Source organism: Thalassophryne amazonica, chromosome 15 (genome assembly GCF_902500255.1).
Source record: "Thalassophryne amazonica chromosome 15, fThaAma1.1, whole genome shotgun sequence".
NCBI lineage: Eukaryota > Metazoa > Chordata > Actinopteri > Batrachoidiformes > Batrachoididae > Thalassophryne > Thalassophryne amazonica.
The window spans coordinates 20,243,475-20,256,408 of NC_047117.1; the positions used below are offsets into that span (position 1 = coordinate 20,243,475).

Consider the following 12,934-nt stretch of genomic DNA (forward strand, 5'->3'; position numbering starts at 1 on the left):
GTGGAGTCACACAAGATATTTATTTTGTTTAGTAAAAAAAAAAAATACTTTCAACCTGCAAAGACTGTAGGGTAGTCATTCACAATCTTTAGATAGAAATGTGAAAATCTGGGACCCACCCAAAACTTACCAGTTTTGATTGACACAAGAGTGGAATAACTTCTGCTGTATCTATTTGATTGTAACTACATTTGCTGTACATGTTTGTTAATCTTGCTCCAAGAACTCTGATTTAAAGCTCCCCCCCACCAAAAAAGGCAACTGTCAGCATTTTTTAAAATGTAAAATTTCTTGGTAATTCAGTATTTGAAGTGGGAAGAGAGGTAATGTAGTTATTCTGCACTAACTGTTTTATTGCTTAGTACATTTTACTTGGAGTTAAATATTTTTGCAGCATCTTTGCTCTCTGAACGTTGTCATTGTGCTTGAGAAAAATATTGGTCCTGTTCTTGTGTGTTCTTGTCAGATAAAGAAGTGTGCGTTGCTATTCATCTTTCTAAATCTATGAGCTTTTTAATGTCTGCCTTTAAACGGAAGGTGCGTGCATGTGTTCATATCTAGAGATTCTGAAGGTTGTGGCTGCTCTGTTGAAGAACTCGCCCCCGTCCAGTGAGACCATGGAGGTGCGCAGGGCCTTTCTGTCAGACATGATCAAACTGTTCAGTAATAGTCGAGAAAACCGCAGGTAAGACGACACGCGCTGTATCACACAGTATCGTCCCTGCAGTGCTTGCATTCCATGGTGATCTACTGAATGCTGAATAAGTTTTCTTACAGCAGTGATTTTTTTTTTTTTTCATTTTTCCTGTCCTATCAGGACCCTGCTGCAGTGCTCAGTGTGGCAGGAGTGGATGCTCTCTCTGTGCTTCATCAACCCCCGAAATAACGAGGAGCAGAAAATCACAGAAATGGTGTACACCATCTTCCGCATCCTGCTTTACCACGCCATCAAATTTGAGTGGGGTGGCTGGCGCGTCTGGGTGGACACCCTGTCCATCACCCACTCCAAGGTCAGAGCGCTTGTTATAACCGTGCATGCCTCACACTTACAATGTGACATACAGTATTTCTCTGCAGATCTTCTTTGTCCTCATGGGTTTTTTTTTCCTCCATACCTTTTTTCAATTGTCTCCTTGCAAAGATAGTGTTGAACGCACTTTTCCCTTCAGTCAGCCGTATGTTTAGATTGACATAATGCAACTCATCAAATAAGAAATTAGAGAGCATTTTCATCTGCCCATGCTTACTCACAGAGCAGACTAACACAGTAACTCAACCGCTCCTTTCACTGCCCATCAGATTAAATTATGGAAGCCATACAGTGATTTATAATTTGAAAACTCGTCACTGTATCAACCAATGGGAGAGCGCTCACACACCCTTCCACTCTTCATTTTGTATATAGTTTCTTTCTTTCTCCTTGCACAGATAAAAATAAACTCCTGGCACTTCTGATTTCCAAAAGCCAAATTCAAAATACGACTTCAGAAATTCACTGTTGATATCACGTTACTCTGTTCTGTTCCAAAGCAGTGAAGTAATTGAGGTGGGTGTCAGATTGTGGTCTGGGGGGCTTTTAAGCCTGGCAGATTGAAGGTTAAGTTAAAGAAGTGCTTGTGATGTGAGGCACTTCACTGCAATGCGTTTGTCATGAGCTCTGGCGTCCAGCAGGAGGCGTAAGAAGACTGCTCGGCAGGTGATCTGTCTGAATGCACGTGTTATACTTCTGCTATGTCTGGGCTTTCCACAGCACTGTTATGTTGCAGAATCAGCTTTTGGTTGCTGTGAAACAAAAATGACGTTTTCCACATTTGCAGTCAGGTTTGGTATTTGATGAAACGTAAAAAGATGAGGGCATGAAAATGAAGATTTTGCAGTTTGTAGTGGAGCAGGGGGAAAAACACTAACTGTCATTGTTGAGGAATATATCAGTTGTTAAGATTAACTGGTTAAAACTGTAGTCTATAAAATGCTGGATTAATAGTTAAAATGCACAAAAAGATGACTGTACTCTCATCGCACAGTATCCCTGCAGGTAATTTCTTGGTACCTCAGAATTCCATTTGACTGAGTGTTTGCTTTTATCTGTTTTTTTTTAAAGATAATTTAGTGTAAATAATATTAAGAAATTTTAATATTAGGTATGCTCTGAAGCATGTCTCTGACACTGTATTTAGAAATAAAAAAGCAACCACCTGTGTTGCCGACTTAACCACCCTACCACATTTGAATTTGAGTAAATGGAATATTGGCAATTCTGCTTTGTAAACCTAAAGCCCAGGAAGTTTCTAATGTATGTACAGCACACGTATATGTTTTGTAAAGATATTAATCCATTAATATATAATGATGATCTAGGTATTTAAGGATAACATTGTTATAATCTAAATATCAATTAATCTATCAACTTTTTTCAATTAATAGATTAATGATTCTGTTTATAGTCTTGATTATTTTCTGATTAGTCGATTATTCTTTGGTTAACTTGCTAGTAAACCATAAATTTTACTAATACATTTCAGCCTTGCATTCAAATATTTTGTCATTGACAAAATATTTGAAAAGGATTTATTTTAAAAACAACTCAACACATAAAGAATATTCAGTATTCAGTATATACGTATTCACGGTGCTTCACTTCTCCCACATTTTGTTATTTTACTTATTCCAAAATGGATAAAATTCTGTTTTGTTTTTTTTCCCCCTCATAATTCTACACACAATACCCTAGTATGACAATGTGATTTTTTTTTTTTTTTTTTTTTTTTTTAGATATTTTGCAAATTTATATATATAAAAAAATAATAATAATAAAAACAAAGAAATCATATGTGTATAAGTATTCACAGCCTTTGCCATGAAGCTCAAAATTGATCTCAGGTGCATTCTGTTTCCACTGATCATCCTTGAGATGTTTCCACAACTTAATTGGAGTCCACCTCAGGCAAATTCAGTTGATTGGACATGATTTGGAAAGGCACACACCTGTCTACATATAAGGTCCCACAGCTGACAGTGCATGTCAAGAGCACAAACCAAGTATCATGCTGTGGGGATTTTTTCAGTGGCAGGAACTGGGAGACTAGTCAGGATGAATGCACCAATGTACAGAGACATCCTGGATGAAAACCTGCTCCAGAGCACTCTTGACCTCATACTGGGGCAACGGTTCATCTTTCAGCAGGACAATAACCTTGAGCACCAAGATATCAATGGAATGGCTTCAGGACATCTATGGGAATGTCCTTGAATGTTCTGAAAATGTCTGTGAAGTGCGGTGAAAACTTTTGGGATGCACTGTAAAGTGGCAAAAATTTAAAAAGTGTTCAATGAAAAAAATTTAAAAAACATACAGCAGAAAATCTTGCACACAGCTTTGCATCTTCAAGACATGCAAAAACACAGAAAATAAAATCTTAATATATTTAATAGGTCTGCAACAAACAATTTTTCAGTATCAACTTGTGATTATTTTCTGGATTAATCCAGTAGTTCTTTGGTCTGTTAAATATCAGAAAATGCTGAAAAAAAACTTTTTCTTAAAGCTCAAGACTATGTCCTCAAATGTATTATTTTGTGTAGAACCCAAAGACACTTAATTTACTGTCAAAGAAGAGTAAAAAAAAAAAAAAAAAAAAAAAAAAAAAAAAACTAGAAAATATTCACATTTAAGAAACTGAAATCAGAGAATTTGGTCATAAAAGATACTCGATTATTCAGCTTTCAGCGTAGTTAGCAGTTAATTTAATAATCAAGTTATAATTGATACATTAAGTAATTGTTGTTTTCTTTAAATGCAGTTCATATTCATTGCAGCACTTATAAAATATTAAAATTTTGTGTTGTCTTCTATTGAATAAAAGCATTTTTATGAGCCCAGTCTTAAAATACAACTCCTCAGAAACTAAGAATTCACTTCAACAGTTGTAGAAAAAAGCAGCATATTTATATATCTATGTATGTATGTACAAATTTCATTTCATTTATTTCTTTTTTTAATATTCTTTTGTATGTCTCATTCATGCAGGACTTAGTTTGTTGTGCTTTTACCTGTTCATACAGCTGAAGCATTTTGGCGACCTTCCCAAGTCTACCAAACGTCTGCGTTGCTCAGTGTTGAACTGAAACTGCTTGTTCTGTTTTGTACAAGACCAGCTGGAATGGTCTTTTTCCCATAAATGCTCAAGATTAATGCTGTTTCTGCTTGGCTTTGTTTACAAGACTCAGCACTCATCTAACAGAATTTCACACATACACACTGTGGTGTGTGTGTGTGTAAACCCAAGCACCTGATTTGATGCGCTCTCAATTACACAAACACAAGCAAGCACCCCTCCCATGAATCGCAGAGTTTCAGCAGCTGCTAGCCACAGCACAGATACATGCATGTGCTATAAAAAAAAAAGCTGAAGAAACTCAATTGCGATTTTATTGTCCCATTTGATAGATTTCCTGCCACCTTTAGAGCACTGAAGCTGTTTGTCACTGTTGCTCTCTCCTCCCACTGCTGCAGGGCTCTGTATGTGTTGGTGCTCACATGTATGCATGTGAATGTGTGTTGCCGTGTACATTTTGTCTTTTTTTCCTCCTTTTCTCCTGGGCTCAAGGAAGCCCTTCTCTCTCTAAGCCCATTGAATATTCATTGCAGCCGTACGAGAACAATCAGAGAAACAAGCCCTCATAAATACAACCAGCCCACCGGGAGCCTCTTGATAAGTGCATATATGAATTCACAAACACACATTTGCACATTTGGTCTTTTATGATTTAGTTTGTGGTGTGTGTGTTATAGTAACACTGTCAGCTTGGCGTGTAACCATATGATATGCTTCACCTTTTTGATATTTGTCCACAACACTCAAAAGACTTTGTTTATAATGCATACATACAGAGTTGATTTTGTGCATATATATATATATATATATATATATATATATATATATATATATATATATGATTAAGAATGTTTTCGGGGCTCATCTTTTTTTCTTTCCAAAAACACTGGTAGGGAGGAACAAAATTTAAGCAGTTTGATTCAGTGCATTGCAGTGTGTGGTTTGATATGGGTGATTAAAAAGGCAAATAAAACACGCTGACACAGAAAATACCAGACATAAAATACGTCAACACAGTTAGCATTGTACAATTTAGCATCAGTACAATGAGTCTTGCCGTATTTGTTGCCGGGTAGGTACGTTTGGTTGAAATCTGAAAAATGACCTGGGAGTAGTGGGCGGACAAACAGACGGGCATTTTGCGCTTTTGGCTTATTTAACCTTAGTGGGCAATTCCAGAACCCACCAGCATATGTCTCACAAGGTTTGTGCAAATCTGTTTGCCATGTTTGATGGACATCTGAGTGAAAAATCCTTTGCCAAAACAAACCATTTAAGGGCTATTCTGGGGTTGACTGTCATTCACGTGTCAAGTTTGGTGGAAATTGTCCAAGTGGCCTGGGAGAAGTTGGGGAACAGACGTTGATGAAATTGCATGATAATCTTAGCCAGAAACTATTGTAGTTTTTGGCCTGAATGAATGTGTTACTGCCAAATACAGGTTGTGTAATTTTAATTAAAAGCATTTTAATTGAAATGAAAATCAATTCTGTTGCTTCCCTGAGTTCAGGTCCTTTGCTCTGACTATTAGTTTTAGAAAATATTGGTTGCGCAAAAACATGCGGCACCTGACAGAAACGAGTCAAGTCTGGAAGGATGTGCTGGTCCCGCCACACCCACAGCATCACTGAACCACCTTGGGTCCTAGATGGCAACTACTCAGGCAGACAACTGGTCCATCCCCAAATCTAAAAAATAACCATCTATGTACTGCAGCCAGGTGAAGTGTGGGACATCCCCTTGGTCTTTTCCACCCACTGGGATCCTCAACACTTAAACACCCATGTGCTGGACCATGCATAGAGAAATGTACCACATGACCAAAATGTTGAAACTCATGCTCCTTCACAGTGCAAGTGATAACGACTCTGGCTCATTTTCTGAATCACCAGTGAGCAAATGTAGTTCTCAAGGGGGAAAAAGCTAAACGAAAATCTCTTTGTATCACTGAAAAACATCTGAAATAAGGAAAACAAGTGTTGATTTTGCCTACTAGTCCTTCTTATCAATCATTTATTCACTTTTTATGGCATTGTGTCTTGATTAAAAAAATAAATAAATATGAAGAATTAAATAATATTTGACAGAATCTTTGAAAACCCAAAGACTGAAAGTACTCAGTAAGTCTGGCCCTGAGGCACACTGGTGCCGGTGCATATCCCTGGATTTAATAGTGTGAAGCAAATGAGAATCAATCGAACGCCAGTGCATCCTCGACCTCTGAGGTGGGGAAAAGCCTAGAAAGAGTCATGGAGTGATGAGGTTGCTGGGAAGTTATTTCTCGATGGCAATATCTTTGCAGGAGAATGAAGGTCTAACTCTTCCTGTCTTGCTGTGTGGTTTGGAAACTTGGACACTAACCAGTGACCTAAGGTGACAATTGAATGTCTTTGGAGCAGGAACAGGTTTGTGTCAAACAATTGGTTACTTAGGGAGAATAACCTGAGGAGTATCACTTTGGTTGTGAGGGAGTATCAGCTGTGACATTTTGGCCATGTGGCACATTTATCTGGGCATTTTCCAGCATACAGGTGCATCAGCGTTGAGGACTCCAGCAGCTGAAGAATGCAAAGAGGACACCCACGTGTCACTTGGGTGTTACAGACAGATGCTTACTTTTAGGAGGTGGGGCGGGACTGTTTGCCTGGGCAGTTGCCACCCAGCATTCAGAGTGGTTCTATGTTATGGTGGATGTGGCAACTTGTGGCACTTTCGCATTCTACCAAACCTGACCAAAAGAGTGATCGGGGCATGAAGGTGCCTCTGTCCTTCAGGTTCCCTCTGTCAGCTGACGACAGCACACCTATCACATATTTTATTACAAAGACAAATATGAGGAACAGTGAGCCAACAGAGCTTTAGCAAAATATGTAGTACATGATGACTTTAAATAGATAAATAAAACTGCTCATTTTTCAGGGGAAGCTGAGTATGTGGAAGAATGTAATTTGTTTTTTTTTGTTTTTTTTTTTCAGTTTTGTCATAAAATGCAGAGTAGTGAGCCCAAACACATGAACTTTATTGAGACATTGCATAGACAGAAGCTTAGGCTGTTGTTCTTGTCAAATTGCTGCACTGGCAAGTGAACAAAGAAGAAAGAGAACATTGATTAGTCTTCGAAAGCAGCCTTGCTTGAAGTGCTCTCTATACTATCTGCTGACATATCTTTAACAGGTGCTGCTATATATGTTATGGTGTGTGTGTGTGTGTGTGTGTGTGTGTGTATATATATATATATATATATATATATATATATATATATATATATATATATATATATATATATATATATAAAAAATGTATTTTTGCACCTTATTATTTTCAACTACGGTGCATCTGAAAAGTATTCGCAGCTCCTCATTTTTTCCACATTTTGTTATGCTGCAGCCTTATTCCAAAATGGATGAAATTCATTTTTTTCCTTAAAAGTCTACACACAATACCCCATAATGCCAATGCAAATTTTTAGTTTTAAGATTTCTGTAAATTTATAAAAAAAAGAAAGAAAGAAATCTCATGTACATAAATATTCCCAGCTTTTGCCATAATACCCAAAATTGAGCTCTTTCTACAGCTTAATTGGAGTCCACCTGGGATAAATTCAGTTGATTGTACATGTGGAGAAGGACAACCATCTCTGCAGCAATCCACCAATCAGCCCTGTGTGGTATTGTGGCCAGACGGTAGCCACTCCTTAAAAGGCACATGGCAGCCCACCTGGAGTTTGCCAGAAGGTACCTGAAGAACTTTCAGACCATGAGAAACAAAATTCTCTGGTCTGATGAGACAAAGATTGAACTCTTTGGCGTGAATGCCAGGCATCATGTTTGGAGGAAACCAGGCACCATCCCTACAGTGAAGCATGGTGGTGGCAGCATCATGCTGTGGGGATGTTTTTCAGTGGCAGGAACTGGGAGACTAGTCAGAATTGAGGGAAAGATGTGGGTAGAATTTTGAGAGGAAAATTAATTTACTCCATTGTGAAATAAGGCTGTAACATAACAAAATGTGGAAGAAGTGAAGCGCTGTGTATACTTTCTAGATGCAGTGTAAAAATATTAAAAGCTCATATGAACCAAATGAACCTCATATGTGGCTGATCTTAATTTAGTGGCTGGCATGTAATTATTATTATTATTATTATTATTATTATTATTTACCATCCAAGGAGTTAGTGTTTCAACACCAAGTCCATTAATGGATTAGTCCATTTTTCAGTGAGGGTTCTCAGTCATTCAGGGAGCTTTGATTGACAGGAAGTGTATTGTCAACTATTTTAACATGAAGTCTTTGAGTTTTATTTCATTGCTGACACTCAAGCTGATTTGATGGGAGGATTCAGTTAGCGAAATCTTCTCCTCTGGAGCTCAGTTGCATTGAAATCCAACAAAGTTGCCTGCTCTTTTTTTGGGATGTTTATTGAAGATAAATGACAGATACTTTTCATTTCCATTTATTGCTTATCTTTGCTTTATATTGTTGCAACTTAGATTTTTTGGGGCTTTACGCTGTTGATTTGGCAAAAACTGTTTGAACAAGTTATTTTCGACTCTGTGAAACTGAAATTATGGGCAGGTGTGCTATCATAATACTGAAAACAAAGAATATTGATACTTGATAGCATTTTTGATACCATCCTCTATTTTTTTTTTCAATTCAAAGCTTTCAAAACAGTTTCAAAAACAGTTTTGCCAAGCTATCGGTATATAAATAATACACACTAAAATAAAAATAAACAAGGATTGTTAGTAAGTAAGAAAAAAGATCAAATATAGTAAATCAATTCAAGATAAATAATATAAACAAACAAGGAGATATGTGCGACGTGTCTTCTTGGTTAGTAGCAGAGAAAAGCAGAATGACCATATTAACAATTAAAACTGCCCAAGAATGGTGAGAAAATACAGTTTGAAGTACTCACACTCTCTGTATAAAAATGTGATGTTTTTGACAACACTGATGGATAACATTTTAATTATAACTGTCAGATTATATTAAAAAAATGATCCACTGAGGATTGTGATTGGTTATAGTGATTTTAAATAAGGTGTTGATCCCTGTAGAGTATGTTCCTTGTTTATGGACATGATAGAAAAATGAATGCGGTAAGTAGGAATGAGCGAGGCACTGCAAGTAAGAACACACCCGCAGTGCTGCGACTGCAGAAGCAGAGGACTATTTTGCAGGAGAAATTGAATTTAGCTAATCTGATTAGATCCATGCTGCCCGACCCATGTCCCCTTTGTTTTGTGGTTGCTCCCTATCTATTGATCTAAACGGGAACTACCATGCTCCTACTGTGGGGGTCTTCATTGAGAAGTGTTTTTCCACCCTAATCCTGCACTGACAGTGCATGTGCATGGACAGCATTGACTTTATTCTAAACAAGACAATATTTTGCTTAAGGGATTTACATGAGTTGTGAAAAGAATGTGCCATTCATGTTGCACTCTACGTTGGAGCATAGTCCCATTGATGAGTGACAGCTACGTTATGTCCACTATGCCATACATGTCAAAAAATACTGTGAAAACTCCAACTCTGATTAAGATGTTTACATGTCTATATTGTACTTCAGTAATCTAACTTAAATCCTAATCTCACATTTTATTTAGTCTATTCCTGGGTCTGATTATGACCTTATTCAGGTTAAAGTAATAGGAAAATGCTGTTTACATGGCAGTGTCTTATTCAGAGTATAGTCTTAATTGGGTTAATATTGGAATATTGCCATGTAAACATAGTCAATAGGGCTGCAACTAAAGACTATTATTACTGATTCATCTTGATTGTTTTCTCGATTAATCAGTTCACTGTTTGACCCATAAAACATCAGAAAGTGGTGAAATGTTAATCAGTTTTTTTTTTTTACCAAAGCCCAAGATGACAGCCTCAAATGTCTTGTTTTGCCCATTGTCAAAAGATATTTGGTTTACTGTCAGAAAGGAGGAAAGAAACCAGAATATATTCACATTTAAGAAGCTAAAATTTGAGAATTTGGGCTTTTTATGTTGTTCTTTAAAAAAAATCACTTAATACAAATAAATATTTGGCAGTTAATATAGTAATTGATTAATCATTGATCAGTTATTGTGGCTTTGATAACCATTGTGGTGTGATTCGGCTGTTTATTTTAGACCTGTTTTATGGCAGAGAAAGGTAGTTTTGGATGAATGGAATATTTTTTTTTTTTTTACTTAGCAGTTTTTGGTCAGTATATTTTTCTAGCTGTGAATCATATATGTAAAGTTATTGAGGCTTATTTTTTTGTATATGATGGCATTCCCCCCCCCCCCGTTAATGCCAACCCAATGTCATGGCAGTTCTTGATGGCATTACAAAAAGTAAATTAACCTATGGTTTGTGATACCATCACAAAAATGGGGTGCTTTTCGTGACGGGGCCACAAATTCATTTTGGACAGCGACGTAAAATGCGGGGTGACAGGGGGAGTTCGGGTTAGGGGGAGGGAGACACTAACGTTATCATTATGGTTCGAGTTAGGAGAAGGGGAGGATTATAAATAGTAAAATAAAAAAATGTGTCACGAAAATGGGGCACTATTCGTGACGCGGGCACGGGAAAAAAAAATGACTGGGCTGGGTAATACCATGTTACCTGTCACATTAGAAAAGCCCACCATGCTTTTCTACATTACCATAACATTTTTCCATACCCCACTGAGGTCAAGCAGAGTCATGGAGTGGAATGAAATTAGATTAGATCAGATCAGCACTGATGTGTTAGTCACCCAAGGCACTTTCTATATATTGTAGCAACACTAAACGTTCCTTTAAAAACCACAGAGACATACTCCCTCTGTCTAATGGTAACTGGATATGATGCAGAGCCCCATTGAAAGCTTGCATCCTGGATGTATGGCATTATGTCTGTGCGACACTCCAGCATTATTCCATAGGAGTGTAGTCTGGATGTAGCCTTGTAATTGCTAAAAATGCTAAATGTCAAATTAAGCTCAAAGTAATGGGTTGTAAAGCCTTGCTGTGTGATCAGTAGCAAAAATGGAGGAAGAAAGAGAGCGTGAGTGAGACAGACTACTGGTGCATTTAGAACAGGCTGTGCACTCAGAAAACAGTTATGGATTACCAATCAATGCTTCCCACTACAGAAGATTAATGAGTGGCCGTGTAGCAGGCTAATTTAGAACAATAACGCCTAATTAATTACAAATAATCAGCTTCTTTCTCTTTTTTCTTTCTCCCCCACTCAATGACTTTCTCTTTTGCACTCAGTTTTTTTCGTTTCTTTGATCTCTGGTTTTCCGATTTCCTTTGTTTCTCTCCTTCCTTCCTTCAGTGCTCCTCTTTTCTCCTCTGCTCTGTCCAAATAGCCTCAGGTGAAAAAGCAGTAAAGTGGGTCTCGTTTCCTCCCCCTCCAACCAACCCATCTTTGACTTTCTGTCCTCTGAGCCTAGTGATTAATGCAGGGTCTTAAATTAGGTGTGGGAGTATTTGCCGATGCTGAACACGCACTCGGCACAGCCAGCAGACACACTCTAATAGTATCTACTGGTAATCTGTGACTGCTTACATGGATGGGCTCTTCCTCAAATGCCACTGCAGACCATTGTTGTTATAGACTAGCAGTCGGGTTTATCCATATCAGATGGTAAGAAGACTGATAAAGGCTAATAGGCCTTGAGAAGCACACATAGAGGAGGGAACGTTTTAAATACGACATTGGTACTCCAAAGTAATCAGAAGACGCACTAAAATCACAGCAAGACAGGGTTCTCTCTCTCTTTGTGTGTGTGTGTGTGTGTGTGTGTGTGTGTGTGTGTGTGTGTGTGTGTGTGTGTGTGTGTGTGTGTGTGTGTGTGTGTGTGTGTGTGAGAGAAAGAAACCCCTGGCAAAAATTATGGAATCACCGGCCTCGGAGGATGTTCATTCAGTTGTTTAATTTTGTAGAACAAATGCAGATCACAGACATGACACAAAACTAAAGTAATTTCAAATGGCAACTTTCTGGCTTTAAGAAACACTATAAGAAAGCAGGAAAAAAAATTGTGGCAGTCAGTAACGGTTACTTTTTTAGACCAAGCAGAGGGACAAAATATGGAATCACTCAATTCTGAGGAAAAAAATATGGAATAATGAAAAACAAAAGAATGCTCCAACACATCACTAGTATTTTGTTGCACCACCTCTGGCTTTTATAACAGCTTGCAGTCTCTGAGGCATGGACTTAATGAGTGACAAACAGTACTCTTCATCAATCTGGCTCCAACTTTCTCTGATTGCTGTTGCCAGATCAGCTTTGCAGGTTGGAGCCTTGTCATGGACCATTTTCTTCAACTTCCACCAAAGATTTTCAATTGGATTAAGATCCGGACTATTTGCAGGCCATGACATTGACCCTATGTGTCTTTATGCAAGGAATGTTTTCACAGTTTTTGCTCTATGGCAAGATGCATTATCATCTTGAAAAATGATTTCATCATCCCCAAACATCCTTTCAGTTGATGGATAAGAAAAGTGTCCAAAATATCAACATAAACTTGTGCATTTATTGATGATGTAATGACAGCCATCTCCCCAGTGCCTTTACCTGACATGCAGCCCCATATCATCAATGACTGTGGAAATTGACATGTTCTCTTCAGGCAGTCATCTTTATAAATCTCATTGGAACGGCACCAAACAAAAGTTCCAGCATCATCACCTTGCCCAATGCAGATTCGAGATTCATCACTGAATATGACTTTCATCCAGTCATCCACAGTCCACGATTGCTTTTCCTTAGCCCATTGTAACCTTGTTTTTTTCTGTTTAGGTGTTGATAGCTTTTGGTTAGCTTTA

At 37.8% G+C, this 12,934-nt stretch overlaps 1 protein-coding gene across 9 annotated transcripts in view; it reads left to right on the plus strand.

Annotated features, from left to right (window-relative positions):
• Positions 1-12,934, plus strand: part of lrba (LPS responsive beige-like anchor protein) — a 395,517-nt gene that overhangs the window by 71,734 nt on the left and 310,849 nt on the right. For all 9 annotated transcript variants that reach the window (XM_034188370.1, XM_034188371.1, XM_034188368.1 and 6 more), the window contains 2 exons: positions 562-685; positions 818-1,010. In XM_034188370.1, coding sequence (XP_034044261.1) covers positions 562-685; positions 818-1,010 — 317 coding nt within the window. The remainder of the gene's footprint in view (positions 1-561; positions 686-817; positions 1,011-12,934) is intronic.